The sequence below is a fragment of the Ailuropoda melanoleuca genome, chromosome 2 (assembly GCF_002007445.2).
Source record: "Ailuropoda melanoleuca isolate Jingjing chromosome 2, ASM200744v2, whole genome shotgun sequence".
Taxonomy (NCBI): domain Eukaryota; kingdom Metazoa; phylum Chordata; class Mammalia; order Carnivora; family Ursidae; genus Ailuropoda; species Ailuropoda melanoleuca.
In genome coordinates this window covers 10,456,211-10,474,079 of record NC_048219.1, presented here as the reverse complement: position 1 = coordinate 10,474,079, position 17,869 = coordinate 10,456,211, and the positions used below count along the sequence as shown (strand labels likewise).

At 41.9% G+C, this 17,869-nt stretch overlaps 1 protein-coding gene across 2 annotated transcripts in view; it reads right to left on the bottom strand.

The window, feature by feature from the left end:
- The window catches only part of KHDRBS1 (KH RNA binding domain containing, signal transduction associated 1), a 38,140-nt gene extending 20,828 nt beyond the window's left edge, over positions 1-17,312 (bottom strand). For both annotated transcript variants that reach the window (XR_857564.3, XM_002921870.4), the window contains exons 1-4: positions 16,787-17,312; positions 4,049-4,173; positions 3,106-3,222; positions 1,266-1,412 (exon numbers count right to left, since the gene is read on the bottom strand). Coding sequence is in view for 1 of the 2 variants with exons in the window: in XM_002921870.4 (XP_002921916.2) it covers positions 1,266-1,412; positions 3,106-3,222; positions 4,049-4,173; positions 16,787-17,168 (771 nt within the window). In the remaining variant the exon portion in view is untranslated. The remainder of the gene's footprint in view (positions 1-1,265; positions 1,413-3,105; positions 3,223-4,048; positions 4,174-16,786) is intronic.
- Positions 17,313-17,869: the final 557 nt, after the last annotated feature.

The window sequence follows — 17,869 nt, the reverse complement described above, 5'->3', positions numbered from 1 at the left end:
CCACTTACATGCAAGCCTTGTAAAGCTATCCCTTTTGAGAAAGATGCTGAGACTAAGGACAAAGAGGAGATGGGCATTCCCCTACAGTCCTTCAGAAACCGGGTGGCTCAGGATGCTTCAACAGAACACAAAAAGAGTAAAAAGAACTCCCTCAAGGGAAAATTTACCAGCTGTGAGGTCTTCTCTAGGATATTTTAAATTGGCTGTTTCACATTTGAACATTCTAACGAAGACGAGGTACTTGGAAACGAAGCATCTGAGACAGTGTTGGAATTCTTAGAGCTCAGCATTATAGGTACACACTGCCTATAAATTTTTGCTCTACCAATTCTCACATCCTCTAACACCCCATGTAGTTCCAACGCCTCATTTTGTGTACACAAGAAAACCAAGAACTGTATCTCACCTCCTCTTAGTTTTAGTAATGAAAACAGGATGCTTACTCAATTCTAGTTCTGAGTATTTCTGATGCTTCCTAAGGTTCCACATTCATCCTTGGTTATTAAATATTCAACTGTAGTATGTTAACTCTGACAACGAGCTGGTCTTGCTGAGCAAAAATCACACCATTTTCTACATATTCAAAGAATGGACCCTCTGACCAGATGGTAATAAGCAACACAGGTAACCTGCTCTGTCCCAACTCTTCGTGGGCCTCAGTTATACTCTGAAAGGAACTGCACACCAATTTGTTTAATATCATCAACAGTCAAGCCTATAACAATCATGACTCTTTCAAATCAAACTCTATGTAACAAATTCCTCCAGGAGAGAAAGCCCTGAATGCACCCAAGTCAAAATCTCATCTATTCACGTTGGATGCTAGAACCCCCTTACTGTTATCTTCTACACGCTCTAGAGTCTAGAACACAAACCCTTGAGTACAGGGGATTTACAACCATCTTAGCCATTTTCTTATCATAACCTCCTCATTCCACACTCGTACCAACACACTTAGCTCAGTGAAGACTCCATTGTTAACCAGATGTTAAAATGTCAGACACACTGTGGACCTAAGATACTAACAACAGATCCTGGTATATAACTAAAACCACATTAGACAAGTAAGGCGAGAGTGGCTTTGGGGCATAGTGCTTTGAGAACTAGGTACAAGGAACACATCACCTCAGAAAAATGAACATATAGAACTTGATATGCAATTTTAGGTTATGCAGAGACCATGATTAAGAACCCCTGCCTTATTAGCAACAGCACAAGATACCAGTTCTCTCTTGCTCAAAGATATAGGATGTGGATTTCCTTACTGGTACTAGGAACTTCTTGACTTCCTCCATAGCATGGGCCATAAGAGCATAAGCCTCACATGGGGGTCCAAAGACTTCAATGAAGACATGCAGATCCATATTCAAGTGGGCATATTTGGGGTCTCCACCTTTGCGCAGCTCTTCCTCCTATGGAAAAATGCAGAAAAACATCACATCACATGGATGTCCAAAGAGACAGCAAGAAATAACCTAAACACATAAGAAAAACAATAAAGTGTAAGAAGAAAGCAAAACAAGGTCTGGAGAATAGTAATTCACACAACCTGCAAAACCTATAATCAGTCTGCTACTAAAAGTTAACCACTGTCTTAAATTCCTGGTGTATTCACTGCAGCTCTCATTAGAAGGTGTAGAAGAGAGAAACTTAATTCCAGTCTTTATTCAGATTATCAGCTGTTTGCCAAGCATGCATGCATTCATTCACTGCCAAGCATTTGCTTTTAAATCCCAGGTAGTGCTGTTTAAGTACCAGCTCTTTTTCTTCTTCTTTTTTAACTTTAAATAAATAAATAAATAAGCTTATTTATTTAAGGGGGAGAAAAGGGAGGGGGAGAGAGAATCATAAACAGGCTCCATGCCTAGAGTGGAGCCTGAAGCAGGGCTCTCTCTCTCCTGAGCCAAAAGCAAGAGTTGGATGCTTCTCAGCCACCCAGGTGCCCCTAAACTTTTTTAATTTATTAAGTAATCTCTGTCCCCATTGTGGGGCTCAAACTCATGACCCCGAGACCAAAAGTCACATGCTCTACTGACTGAGCCAGCCAGGTGTCCCAGCACCAGCTCTTCTTATTTGCTTATATGGTCTGGGGAGTTCTAAGGTAGGAAGAAAATCAGGACAGAGTGAAGAAAATCTCATGTAAATCTCATTAGGTAGAATAACATACTTCAGTCCTAAGTGTATTCATCTAGTGAGAAATGTGAGTGGACAAATGAAGAGGCTCTGAGAAAACAATGTTCAGCAATATAGGCTGCATAAAAAGAGCCCTGAATGACTAAGTTTTTAGGCAGTACCTAGTATGTCTCATCTAAAAAGCTGACCCTAGAAGGTTAAGACTATTCTGTTTTGTTTTTTTTAAGATTTTATTTATTTACTTGACAGAGAGAGAGAGACAGCCAGCGAGAGAGGGAACACAAGCAGGGGGAGTGGGAGAGGGAAGCAGGCTCATAGCGGAGGAGCCTGATGTGGGGCTCGATCCCAGAATGCCGGGATCACGCCCTGAGCTGAAGGCAGACGCTTAACGACTGTGCTACCCAGGTGCCCCAAGACTATTCTGTTTTGATAGGAATTTTTTTGATACTTATAAAGAATATACAAAGCCCCTGGGGTTATGACATGGAAAAAAAAACAGCATTAGGTTCTGTTGTCAGGATTACTCATGGTTCCTTTTGAAATACTTTAAGTGTTCTTTACGTTCCAGCTGGCTCTAAAAAAACCCAGACAACTAATCCTCAGACTCACCTGCACTCACAACATTATTGTCCTCACTTCTCTATGTTACTGGAAAGGGAATATGCTATTCACATTTTAGTGTCTTTAGTCTAGATAAGTTTTAGTATATCCAGCTCTCTTCCAAGTTTTCATGGACAAGCCTACAAATGTGAAAGTTGCTACTGCTGCTTCCATTACTATGCAGTCAAAAATAAGGAAAAGAAAACAATCACCGGGGCACACCTAGGCTCTTCCAGTGTTGCCAAACAAGTGAGTTAACCTGGCCTATAATCTCTTACAGCCAACACAAATTTAAGGGATTCACATTCTGTACACTTACAAGTGCTGGCTTCCAGAACGCATTGTCTTCTTGCCTCACTGATATGAGCTTACCTTGGCTTTGTCTCTCATTGAGCCCTTGCCCAGCACAGAGATCTTTGCACCTGTCTCTTCTTGCAGTCTTTTGATTGTATTCCCTTGTGGCCCAAGGATCTTCCCCACAAAATTGAACTGACAGAAAATAAAAATAGATTTCTCAATACACATGTTCCTATAAAACATTTCCACATGCAATATCTCATTTGATCTTCAACAACCCTGTAAAATAGGGAGTGTATTACCATTTCCATTTTACTGAAGGATATGCTGAGGATAGACTGAAAAAAGTGAATAGTCTAAGACTATACAACTAGAAAGTAGCAGTTCCTAGACTTGAACTTGGGTTTCCTGATACAGTCTGGTGCTCCTTCCACATCATCGCACTGCAACCCTTAGTACTTGAACACATATAAATATTTTTAAGGCAGTGACCTCAGAACAGAAGAGACATATGGCATTCTTTTGCAGTACTTGTTAGGTAAACTAAACAGAACTAATTTCTTTCCTTTAAAAAATGGAAAAGAGGAGGAGGAGAAAAAGAAGAAAGGATTTATTTAAAAGTGAAACACTAAGAAAGAAAATTAACTTCATCTAGCCAAGGATTTGTGTTATATTTCCTATATTTAGATTTTGCACCAATCTTTTTTCCCCCACATCAATCTTTTGACAGAGAGCAACTCTTCAATTTTTTTCTTTAAACTTGGAGCCTGAACAAACATTTGAGAAAGAAATTCTTTTTGGTAATAAAAAGTTGATTCTATTTCCTTCCTAGTTCTAGGTATGCTGTTCGTTATGGACTTAGATGTTTCAACTGCCAGAAACAAGTACTGCAAGTATGGAAGAGAAGCTTCACGGGCTCAAGGACCTGATGCATCACAATTTCCCGAAGTCTTTATTTCAGCCCATGGCTCTCACACCTACAAAGACAACGAAGTGAGTGAGGCACGTTACGCCTTACCTTGGGATACTGCTTGACAGGTATCAGTACCCGCTCCTTCAGCTTCATGTTCTTATGAGAAAATAAATCCAAGTAATTCTCCTCATCGTCCTTTTTTGAATCTCCTTTCTGAATCTTCTCAATTTCTGGATAAGACAAACACGATTTAGTTTGTTCTGGTAACTAGAGGCAAATTACCAAGTCTGCCTAAAGCAATAGTGGAATATAAGACCAAACAGTTCAGACGTGTGGAGCCAACTGGGAAACTGAAAGGCTGCTTCTCACGAAAGCAGTTTGCTCTTCCACCCCCACCTGAAGCCTCCACATCAGAGCCTTTCAAATGTTTCTCAAGAACAAGCAAATTTAACAAAACCAATGCAGAGAAATGGGGATAAGGGGACAAATGAACTAAAAATAAAGTCTGCATCAAGCAAAAGAAAGCATCAAGTCTTATCTTTATGAAGAAACAAAGGTCAGTAATTTAAACACACAATGAAGAGTCCCATTAAAATTCCATTGTGAGAGTAGTGCTTTGGATGACAGTCCTTAAGAGTTCTGAAAGACAAGTTGTGTGAACTTTGGAAAGTTATTTAATTGCTTTACTTTTTGGTTTCCTCATCTGTAAAATGGAAGCAATATCTACCTCATGAGGTTGCTATAAAGACCGAATAAAATAACATACATACACGTACTAATTAAAGCCCATTTCCTAGAAGAGCTTAACATACAGTCAACGTTATCTAGCCCAAATTCAGTCAACCTCCTAAAGGAAAACATGCACCAAGGTACTTTCAATTCACAGGGTAAGATAGTTTCATCGGATATAACCTTAGTATCCAAAAAGATTTCCTATAATTAGGGAACTTCATTCATTCATTCATTCATTCATTGGAAGCATTTGAGTGCTTCCTATGGAGAGGCAGATGAAGGGAGAGATACAGGTATGATCATTAACCAGTAGGGAAGACTTACTAAGGGCCAGGCATCTATCCTGTAAAGTACAGGAGATACGGCAGAACAAGTCAGATAAAATCCCCATCTTCACTATGTTTAAACAATGACATTCCCCGTCTATGAAGATGGCAATGAGGTACACTTAAGTGCTACGACGGGTACGAACACAGACGGGGCAGAGTGTGTGCAAGCAATGAACAGCAACTAAAAGGTTACATGGTCCACTGAAAACAGTCAAAAAAAGAAATTTATACTCCCTGAAGTCAGTGGAACATTCCTTATATTCTCCTTATGTTCTCCTTATATACTCTTCTCCTTATATACTATTCCCATACTGTGTTTCTATACTCTATAATTTTTATAAAAGATTTTATTTTAGAGAAAGAGAGAGAAAGAGAGCATGCCCTGGGGAGGGGGCAGAGGGAAAAGGAAAGAATCTCAAGCAGTCTCCCGGCTAATCAGGGAGCCCAAGGTGGGCTCGATCTCAAACCAAGATCGTGTACTGAGCTGTAACCAAGAGCTGGATGCCCAACTGACAGAGCCAACCAGGCACCCCACTATCTTCTATAACTTTAAGGTAAGGGTTCTCAAACTTCAGTATGCATCAGAATCACCTGGAGGGCTTGTTCAACTAGATTGCTGGGCTCCAACGCCAGTCTGGGATCTGTGTTAGGAATCTGCATTTCTAGCAAGTTACCAGGGTGATGCTGATCTTGCTGATCTAGGGATCACACTTTGAAAGCCACTGGTTTAAGGTATAAAGATACATTACTTCAGGGGCACCTGGCTGGCTCAGTCGGTGGAGCATGTGACTCTTGATTTCGGGGATGTGAGCTCAAGACCCATGTTGGGTGTGGTGATCACTTAAATAAAATAGTAAAAAAAAAAAAAGATATACTACTTCAAACACATTGTGCAAACCCATACCTTTAACAGTTTTTAAAAATAACTGTTTAGACTAAGGCTGGCTGTGAAGTATACAGATGAAGGAAAGTCACTTTGATTCTAACAGACTTCATAAGAGTTCAGAATTTCAAACTGAAGGCTTCTGCTTATTAAAAAGCCTAATTTCAGATGTTATAGGATATGATTTTATTTTATTATTTTTTTAAAGATTTTATTTATTTATTTGACAGAGATAGAGACAGCCAGCGAGAGAGGGAACACAAGCAGGGGGAATGGGAGAGGAAGAAGCAGGCTCATAGCGGAGGAGCCTGATGTGGGGCTCAATTCCATAAAGCCGGGATCACGCCCTGAGCCGAAGGCAGACGCTTAACCACTGCGCCACCCAGGCGCCCCTAAATATTCTTTTTTAAAAAAAATATTTTATTTGACAGAGAGAGAGAGGGTAGCAGAGCGAGAGGGAGAAGCAGACTCCCCACTGAGCAGGGAGCCCGACTCAGGGCTAGATCCCAGGACCCCAGATCATGACCTGAGCCAAAGGCAGATGTTTAATGACTGAGCCGGCCAGACGCCCCATCCCATATCGTAGATATTAATTAAACCTTTACTCCTATGAGAAGAACCGTAGATGACAGTGCTCTTCACATTCCTATGTTTCATTGCTTGAAAGAGAGAACAAACTTGACCTTAAAATTAGCAGACTAAATGCTTCATTCAACGCTCTTGTTTATTTGCTGTTTTACTGGTGGTATATCCTGACCTCTAGTCTGCCCTCCCACTTGCTGCTAATATTAGCCTTTTCTAGTCACTAGTTTTGAACCTGCCATCTCTGAATACATCTCTTCTTGAGTTTCCAGGGTGAAAAACCGGGTACTCAATCCTCAAAAATCCTAGGAACAAAGATGCCACCTTTGTGATCTGAAAACATTCCAAAGAGCTTCTAAAAATGTGGAACAAATTACATGCTTCATTTTAAATGTCTCTTTGTATGTTCTAATTGCTACCATCTAGTTAGGCCCTATATTTTATAGCACTTTCCAGAAACTTTACTTGGCCAGTGCAAGAAGAGTCAAAGCCTGGTAATCTGTTGTACTCCTGTAGGAAGGAGGGCTGCAAAAATTGAACTCAGGAGAAAGGTTTGTTTTTATGCAATGTAATGCACCCTGTAAATTTAAGGCCTTTCTTTCTGTAACATGGATCTTTCTGTTATATTTTGCACTAGTCATATCTTTTTTTTAAAAGATTTTATTTATTGCACTAGTCATATCTTAATCAGAATCCTTTTGTCCAGCTTATCTCAAACATTTTAAAAGAATATTAAAATATGTTCAGAGAAGCCCCAGAAGGATGATTTAAATAAAACTGAGCACTGAAAAGATAAAAGAATCAGGGGAGTTTAGCCTAGAAAGCAAAACACAAAGAGGCAACTTGAAGTCTTCAAGAGGGCTCCTCTTCCATGTTTGGAAGGGAAAAGACTGAATATTCAATCAATGTCTACTATGTATCAAATACCGTACAAATATTACCTTATTTATCCTACAAAATAACTCAGTGAAGTAGCTGGTACTATCTCTATTTTGCAAATGAGGAAACACACTCAAAGAAATTTTTTTTTAAAAGATTTTATTTATTTATTTGACAGAGAAAGAGGCAGCCAGCGAGAGAAGGAACACAAGCAGGGGGAGTGGGAGAGGAAGAAGGCTCCCAGTGGAGGAGCCTGATGCAGGACTCAATCCCAGGACTCCGGGATCACGCCCGGGACTCAATCCCAGGACTCCGGGATCACGCCCTGGACGCTAACGACTGAGCCACCCAGGCGCCCCCAAAGAAAAGTTTCTAAATCACAGAGCTGTTAAAGTACCAGAATAAGGGTTAAAACCCAGCCTTTCTCTAACTTTAAACCTCATGCTTTTATTACTGCCTCTCAATGAAGAGTTTCTGAAGGGGGGGTAACTTTATTTAAGCAAGGAAGAGTTCTTTTTGCAAAATTTTGCATACAGTTTATATCCTCAGATACTGTCACGTGGTTCAAGTCCATGAAAGGACTCTGTGGGTGCTTCAGACGTTCAGCAGCCTGATCTTGTCTGGCTTCCCCCACCCCCCAATTCTGTTTTTCTCCTTGGTCTACCTCTTCTTGGAGAGCTTGGAGTAGGTTGTATTGGGAAGAAAAAAAAATATCAAGGAGAAGCTTCCTAAAAATGGTTTAACCTTCAGGCAAAAGTACTTTCTAGACAACTTTTCTGAAACTAACTCCTTTAAGTGATCTTTGCTTGGGCCACCAGAGACCTTGGATGTCCCAAGAGCCAAAGAAAGGAAAGCTAAGGTGTAAACAACACAGAGAGGTGACCCATTTGTTTTCTAGCCAGACGCTTATAAATAATCATATTTCATCCAGTGTCTCTATGTGTCAGGAATTTTGTACTTATTGTTTCATTTTGTCTTTATAACCAGGACTATCCCTATTTAACAAGTGCAAAAACTTGGGCTCAGAAAAGTTATGCAACTTGTCAAAGACCACAAAACTAGTTAGTGACACAGCAGGTACTTAAACCCAGGTCCCTCCTTCCACCAGTCAAAGCAAATTCAACTAATATTGTGCCATTTCTCTTACTCTATCTTTTACTATAATTTAACTGTTCCTTTTTGGGTAGGTCTTACCACAGATTGTAAGCTCTAAAGGATGAGGTTTCTTTTTTCTTTATTTGGTGCAAAAAGGTGGTTTTATTAAAGCACAGGGATAGGACCCATGGGCTGAAAGAACTGCTAAAGATTGTTTCTTAAATGCATAGCTCAGAGGAAAGAGCATGACTTTTGAAGCCGGACAGAACTGTGTTTCCCACTTATGCTACATGCTTGGTATGTGACCTTGAGCAAGTCATTAAACCTCTCTTAGTCTCCCCTTCTTACTTTTAAAAAGGATAATAAAAAAAAAGAGAGAGAAAAAAAGATTTAATAAACACAAAAATGTTAATACTAGAAAAGCTAGGAAAAATTATATACAAACTTTATCAACTGGATTGGCTTAACTAAAAACAGATTACCACAAACATTTCATTAACTGAACATTTGATAAGGGCTGCATAAGCAGCAAGACAGTGGTCAAGATTTTCTAAGACATCCGGGGACAGTGTTTTTAAGAGGGCAAGATTCATAGAATCTCTACTCCAAAAGGTCAGGGGTCATGCCCTCCTCTCGACTTTCAATGCACTTGGTTCATACTTCTAACCACATTCTCCTTCCCTTGTTAATGATTTCTGGACCCCTTCCATCACTAAACTGAGTACCTGCCATTTTTAGTATAATGTCTCATACACAATAGACATCCATAAATGTCTACTGAATGAAAGAAACGTACCATTAACACTCTCAATGGTTCATGACTTTTATCATGCCCAAGTTTATAATTCTATGTCCTATACCTTCATGACTTTATCATCCCCAAATTTGTAATTCTCTGCCCTATATATACTTTTCTGTTGGTACCCACTTGTGGAATCACAAGTCCAGTAAGTTTACTATCTTTGTATAAAGAAACTCCTTTCTTTTTATTTATCAAATTACTTAACTGTTTTAAAAAAGAGCACAGACCAATCAGCTCTTAATCTTTTTTGGGGTCATCTTCCCCTGTGAGAATCTGATGAAAGCTGATTAGCTCCCTAGGAAAAGATACCAACACAATATTTCACAGACAGTGTTGACAGAGAATAGGTATTAGTTCAAAAAAATCTCCCGAAGTCTGAGTAAAGAGCCCTCTAAGGGGCTCAATTCTCACATTCCAGGATAGTGGCAAACCCTGTTATGACATACTGACCATGGTCTCTTGAATCTCTTTCTTACGATACAATTTAAAGTTTAGAGCTTCTTTTTTCTTTTTTAAAGATTTTATTTATTTATTTGAGAGAGAGCAAGAGTGCATACAAGTGGGGCAGAGGGAAAGGAACAAGCAGACTCCCCACTGAGCAGGGAACCTGTAGTGGGGCTCAATCCCAGGACCCCAAGATCATGACCTGACCGAAAGGCAGATGTTTAACCAACTGAGCCACCCAGGCATACACCCCCATTTTTTTTGAGATAATTGTAGATTTATATGCAGTTGTAAGAAATACAAGATCTCAACATAATAAAAAAAGTAAAAAATAAAAATAAAAGATCTCATATACCGTTCACCGAGTTTTCTCCATAACACTTTGCACATATACAATACAGTATCATAACCAGAAAATTAACATTAATGCAATCTACTGGCTTTATTCAGATTTCATCAGTTTTACACCCACTTGTGTGTTTCGTTCTATGCAGTTTCATCAGTCATGTGAGCACCACCACAGTCAAGGTGCAAACAGTTCCATCACAGGGATTCCTCGTGCTACCCTTTTGTAGCCACAGTCCTGTCCCTCCAGCTGTTCCTCACCACCGGCAACTACTTATCTGTTCTCCATCTCTATTATTTTTGTATTTTCAAGAATATTAAATTAATGGAATTATACAATATGTTTCCTTTAGAGACTGGATCTTTTTACTCAGCATAATTCTCTTGAGATCCATCCAAGTTGTTGCATTTATCATTTCTTTTTATTGCTAAGTAGTATTCCATGGTATGAATGTACTAGTTTATTCACCTATTGGAGGCATATGGTTTGTTTTCAGTTTTGGGGTATTAAGAATAAAGCTGCTATGAACATTCATGCACACGTTTGTGTGAAACTAAGTTTTAATTTTTCTGGCATAAATGCCCAAGAGTGCAATTGCTGAGTCGTATGGTAAACATATGTTTAGTTTTGTAAAAAGCTGCTTTATCAGAGAAAAATGTATGCTAACAATATTTTGCTTAATCTCACTAGTATTATGTTCCATAAAAATAGTATTGTACCGTGTGTATCTAGCCTTATGGGACTTGCTTTTCTGACTAACATTAGATTTCCAAGATTTCCCTATGTTGTTGCATCAGGCTGTAAGTTTTCATTTTCACAGCTATATAAATATTTCATTTTGAAAGGCTCACAGTCTCCAATCAATGGTGAAACAAGGTGCACCATTTTGTGAACAAGGTGCACCATTTTATGAATGAGGCATTCATGTACAAAAGTTTCTTTGGGCATATTCCTAGGAATGGTGTTGCTGAATTTTAAAGGAATTTGAAAGTTAACTTTCAGATGAAATGTTAAAACTGTTATCCAGAGTGGTTGTATCAGTTCATACTTCCACCAGCAATGTTTGAGTTCCTTCTAATTCTCATCCTCTCAAACCCTAAGAGTCTTGTTTGACTAAATTTTTTTTTTAAAGATTTTATTTATTTATTTGACAGAGAGAGAGAGACAGCCAGTGAGAGAAGGAACACAAGCAGAGGGAGTGGGAGAGGGAGAACCAGGCTCCCAGCGAAGGAGCCTGATGTGGGGCTCGATCCCAGAACGCTGGGATCACGCTCTGAGCCAAAGGCAGACGCTTAAAGACTGAGCCACCCAGGCGCCCCATTGTTTGACTAAATTTCTGTCAATATTGCAGATTTTCATTATTTTCCTATCTCCAAAATTTTTTTCTCATTTATCTTCATTTCTTCTTTCAGCTACTTTATATTCAGCATGTCAGGTTGAAAAAAATAAATCCAGTTGCGGTGCCTGGGTGGCACAGTCGTTTGAGTGTCTGGCTCTTGGTTTGGGCTCAGGTCACATTGGGGTCATGTGAGCGATCCCCAAGACCAGCTCTGTGCTCAGTGTGGAGTCTGCTTGAGATTCTCTCTCCCTCTCCCTTTCCCCCTACCACTTGTGCTCTAAGATAAATAAATCTCTTAAAAAAATAAAAAGATAAATCCAGTTGGAATTAGTTTGGGAAATGCAAAAAAAACAACATATTAAAAGTCCTCTGTCACCTTTACAATGCTAGTCCCCTTACGCCCCCCTACAACTTCCCCAGGACATGGCATATTTCTCTTTTCATTCAGATCTTCCTTTATCACCTTTAGTAAAATTTTAAGTTGATAGTATGTGATCATAATATTCCTCATCTGTACTGAGATAAAAATTCTTCCTCATAGAACGGCCAGGAAGATTGAGTAAGTAGCATACCTCATGGCCCATGTTACATGCTCTACACAATGGTTAAATATTATTTAACGTTATTGTTTATGATTATTCACATACATTTTTTTTTAAAGATTTTTATTTATTTATTTATTTGACAGAGATAGACACAGCCAGCGAGAGAGGGAACACAAGCAGAGGGAGTGGGAGAGGAAGAAGCAGGCTCCCAGCGGAGGAGCCTGATGTGGGGCTCGATCCCACAACGCCGGGATCACGTCCTGAGCCAAAGGCAGACGCCTAACCGCTGTGCCACCCAGGCGCCCCTATTCACATACATTTTGAACTGATTTTTATTGCTTATCGCAAGGCAATTGATACTATTCTTTTTTTAATTTTTAATTTTTTGGATACTATTCTAAAAATGAGATTTTATCTTTTCTAACTGGCTACTGCTCATGTATCAGAAACCTACTGATTTATACATCTCTATCTTGTAATCAGCTGCATCACAGACCACCTTCCTATGTAAACAACAATATTGTTGCAAATAATGATAACCTCTGCCTGTTTACCCTACTATTTATATTTATATTTGGTCTAGAATTCTTTGCAACTAATTCCACTTTCTGATTTTATTAGGTTTTGCTAGCCCTATAGATGAAATGAAATAGATATTTCTTTATAGTGTGAAAGAAATAAAGGAATTAAGTATTTTGAAGTTTCAATAGACTGTCTTTAAATGTCTGATGAGTGCTTTTTTTTTTTTTTTAAGATTTTATTTATTTATTTGACAGAGAGAGATAGCCAGCGAGAGAGGGAACACAAGCAGGAGGAGGGGGAGAGGAAGAAGCAGGCTCATAGCGGAGGAGCCTGATGGTGGGGCTCGATCCCATAACGCCGGGATCACGCCCTGAGCCGAAGGCAGATGCTTAACGACTGAGCCACCCAGGTGCCCCTGATGAGTGCTTCTGAAAGACGGATTTCTAAGTATATTTTCAAGATCTTGTGGGGATTGTTAACTATTCAAAATGTTTACTTACTCCTGAGTCATTTACACAAACTTATATTTTCCTAATTGTACAAAGTAGAAAAAGAACACTGCTATACATACAAGCATTGTATGTTTATTACATAAATATGTAACACAAGATCAATTATTTTTGTTTCAGAAAACAAGCATGGGTACACTGAGTCCTTGCATATCTGCAAATGCATTTAATTGTCATTATAGCTGAATATCAATTTGGCTAACATAGATGTCCATATTCAAAATGTAAATCTCTCAGAACTGTGTTGATGTTTTTCCATCATGCAATGAAGATGAATATTCGTTCATCAAATATTTAGTAAGAGTCCATTCTGTGTGGCAGTCTTCTGAGGAACAGGAGATATAGCAGTGAACAAAGCAGAGAAAAGATCCCTGCCCTGGTAGAGCTGACATTCTAGCTGTGAAGGAGGAGTGGTTAACAAATACATACGTAACTACAATATATAATACATCAGATGCTGATTAAGTACAAAATAAAGTAAAGCTGAGGGGCATCTGGGTGGCTCAGTCAGTAGAGCATACAAGTCCTGATCTCAAGTTTTCTAAGTTTGAGCCCCACGTTGGGTGGAAAGATCACTTAAAAATAAAATCTTAAAAAAAAAAGTAAGGCTAGGAAAGGAACCGGAAGGGGTATGAGGCTGCTGAAGGATGAGTGGTCTGGGTCTTGAGGCTTCTCTTTGGAAATGAGCAGAGGTGCCTGAGAGAGTCAGTTAGAGCTAGGCTCTGCTCTCTGGGTTTCCTTCCTCTTCTGGCCTTATTATCTTTACTGACCTGTTAGCTAGCACTCCAATGCATTCAAATAAACTGCAATATTTTGTCCAAGTAGTACAAAATATTTTTGAAGTACAATTTGTTGTAGGTACTATATATAGTAGGGGGTGGGATGGGTGCGGAAGGTTAGGTGTATGTGTATGGATCCAGACTCAGACTGACTTCAAATCCTAGCTATGCTGTTTACTAATTTTATTCCTGAGGCAAATTATTTAATCTCTGGGTGCCTTGATTTCCTCATCTGTAAAAATGAGGATAAGAGTAACTTGCTCATTGGCGCGCCTGGGTGGCTCAGTCCTTAAGCATCTGCCTTCAGCTCAGGTCATGATCCCAGGGTCGTGGGATCGAGCCCTGCATCGGGCTCCCTGGTCTAATGGGAGTCTGCTTCTCCCTCTCCCTGCTGCTCTCCCTGCTTGTGCGTGCACTCTCTGTCAAATAAATTAAATCTTAAAAAAAAAAAAAGTAACCTCCTCATAATATTGTCACAAAGACTAAATATCTGATGTAAAGTGCTCAGACCAGTGCCTGGCACAGTAAGTGTTAACTATATTTTTCTTACACGTATCCTTATCAGAGTTGTTTTTTTTTTTTTAAAGATTTTATTTATTTGAGAGAGAGAGCGAGCGAGCAGAGCTAGAGAGAGAGCGAGCTACGAACTGAGGGGAGGGGCAGAGGGAGAGGGAGAATCAGACTAACCCTGAGCAGGGAGCCCAATTCAGGGCTCAATCCGAGGACCCTGGGTTCCTGACCTGAGTCCAAGGCAGATGCTTAACTGACTGAGCCACCCAGGCACCCCTTTATCAGAGTTAAAATACTACTATTCTGTCTTCTCAGAGTCTCACTTCCTCACAGTGGGTTGACTTCACTACAATCCCTTTTACAGATCATTAAAAAATACGTTAAGAACCAGGTCCAATGTACATCAAAACTTAACCCCACTTAGAAGCATCCATATACTCCAAGTCTGTTTTCTCAATGAGCTAGCATCACCTTAGCCCCAATTCTCCAATTAAAATTTTAGTTCATTAAAAAAACACCAAAAAGCCCAAGTTAAAAAATATTAAAGAGCACTCTCTTGTAACAGAATTTAAGCAGTAAGAGTGAAAATTTTAAGTAACTTTTTAAAAAAATATTTTTATTTTTCAGTAATCTCTGCACCCACATGGGTTCCAACTTATAACTCCAAGATCAAGAGTCACATGTTCTACTGACTGAGCATAAGTAACGTGTAAGGATCAACAGTTTTTGATGATTATTCTAAGGAAACATCTTTTACTTGAAAGACAAAACACTGTACTAGGCACTTGGTGCAGTCAGAAAGGCAAAAGATACCTTGTTTTCATACCTTATTCAGTACCATGGATTTACAGCTAGAAGAAAACTGTGGTGATAAGTTATTATCTGATTATGGCCAAATGGAATGGTGCTAGTACTTTTACATGACATTTAATTCTCTCAACTCACCATCCCACTTTCCAGATAAGGTTACTGAGGTTCAGAAAACTTCCCCAAGAGTAGGTAACTAATTAAGGGTCAGAATTTCAAACCTAAGCTAACACCTTTAATTCTAAAGTTTGTTATTCTTACTCATTTAACCTGGCCTGCTTAAAGATTAGAGGAAATAAAAAATTAGACTACCAAGTCAACCTTTAGCATTTAGCCTGCCATTGCTAAGTCTGCATGTACTTGCTTTTAGATTCAAACACCTGGTGTTTGCTATATGCAAGACAACATAAAAAATACAAAGATAAAAAAAGGCATCCTGGTCTTCAAGAACACAACGAACAGTAATGTTTCAAACAATCTGTGTTACAGAACAGAAAAGCACCCAATTGAAAATGTAAGCAGTTTACCCAAATGTTCTTTTTCTTGACCACAGCGAGCTTTGTTTATTCCATTAAAAAGTGAAGACCCCTAAGCAATGTAGGGAGATAGAGAACAAAGGGGAGGGAAATGGTATTTTCATAACGCTCTGTCCATTATAGCAACCTTGTCAAAGAGTACAACTACTCATCTAGTGTTGAAGGCTGCAACTTTTTACTTGCTTATAAAATTCAGTCCTCCATAAGAAATATTTATTAAAATAACGTTTTAACTAGAAGTGAGGGCAAAACAGATGGCTTTAGGGAGAAATCAGAGCGACTAGGTGATTGGCCAGTGCAGAGCAGGAAAGGAGCGTTAGTCCACAGACTGAGAACAAAGACTACTTTTCCTAATCTATTTCAGTACTGAAGCAAAAAGAAATAAAACAAGACGACCAAGCCTTTCAGGTACAAGCATCCTGCGACTTCTGTTTTTGTCCATCTTAGGGAATGTCCTGCAAACCACCTTTGACCTCCTCCTACCCCATTTCACCGTCTCTAAGATTATTTTTTACCCTTCTGATGAACACCACCTTGTAAAATAAAGGGGCTCTACAGCAATTATCATTTTATCTGCCGAAGTCGGAAATCTGATTCGGAAAACCTCAAGCTCCGATTCTCACAGGTTGCTCCGGTCTCCGAGCAACTTAAGCTCCTGTTACCGCTTAAGTCCTACCCGGCCCCAACGACCGCGGCGCGCCGGACAGGGCACTCCAGTCTCACCCCATTTCACCTCGGCCCTCCCTCCCACGGTCCCTCGCCTGCTCGGGCTGTCTTCACCCCCTATACCCTTAGTAGAGGCGTCTACCGCCACCCGCAATGAAGAAAGCTTTCCCTTTGGGAGTAGGGGGAGATAAAGGTTCATTTCTGGAAGAATCTGAACACTCGGAGCGCAGGGCAGCTGCAAGAAGTGGGAGGGGGAAGGGTCGGCAAAGGGGCGGGGAGCGCAGCGCTATCCATCAAGATCTTTGCGCTAAGAGATCGCCAAGTCCCCTTCGGGCCTCCACCGCAGTCCAGAAATTCTCCCTCGCACCGAGGGCCGGGATGGGAGTGTGGAATCCAGGCTCCCCAGGATGAGGATGAGAGAAGGGGAGTTCCCGACTGCCTTGACCCCGAGGGGGCGGGAAGCGGGCGGAACAAAGCCACTGCTGCCCATGCCCCCGGGTGGCCAGGCGACCCAGAGGGACCCGGGAGGCCCGCTTACCTGCCGTCAGTAGCTGCATGGCGTGAGTGAAGGACGGATCGAGCGAGTCCTTCTCGGCCATGAGTTCGGGCAGGTACTTGTTCTCCGGCTCCATCTTGACAGAGGCAGTGGCTGAGGGGGGCAGCAGCGGGGTCGGTGCTGGACCGCCCACTGTCGCGTCGGGACCCGTGGCCGAGGGCGGCAGCAGCGGTGGTGGCTGCGTGGCGGGCGAGGCCCGGGCGCCCCCCCGGGATCCCCCGCCGCCTCCCCGGGACCGGTGAGGCAGCGGCGGCTGCCGAGACGGCGCCTGACGCACTGAGGGGTGGGCTCCGGAGGGGTCCATGGAGCCGCTGCGGCCCGAGGACCGGCTCATGCGCGCGGCGGGGTCGTCCCGGCGCTGCATTGGGGCGGATGTGCGATCGAGGGATCGAGGAAGCGACGCGGCAGCGGCAGAGGCCCGAGCGGCGGTTGGCGGGGGTGGGAGAGCGGGCGCGACAGCGACCGAAGCCGACCCGAGCGACCCAGCGAAAGAGAGCACCGGAAATGAGGCGACGCGCGTGCGCAGCCAGCCACCGGCACCGCCCTTGGGTCTCTCCGCGGAGAACAAAGTCTCTAGTCGGGCCACGGCGCCTGCGCACCGCCGCGGAGCCCGAAGAAGTCGCCTCCCCGCTCCCCTTTTCCCTCCGAGCCCGCCAGGCCAGAGTCTTGTGCGCGTGCGCGAGTGGCCGCGGGCTTCGTTTTCTTTTCCACGTGACTCGGCGCTAGCGGGACACGTGTCTCCTCCCCCTCTGGCCGAGTGCGCGGAGGGGCGGGGGCTGTGGAATGTCTTTGTCTGCGCGCGGGCCCGCGAAGTGTGGGGCGGGAGACCTGTTACTCGCGGGGCCACGCCCCCGCCAACGGCTGAGACGCGGAGGGGGCCCGTGCTCAATGGGGTTCGGGGTGGAAGTGAAGTAGGGTGGGGGGCGGTCAGTGAAGTGTGGAAATGAACCGAGACCCGAGTGAGGGTCGCGGGAGGGCGGTCTGAGCAGGAAGAGAGGAGAGAGACTGCCTGAACAGGGAAGGGGAAGAGACAGGGCACGGGGGAAATTAGGGGTGAAGAAGGCA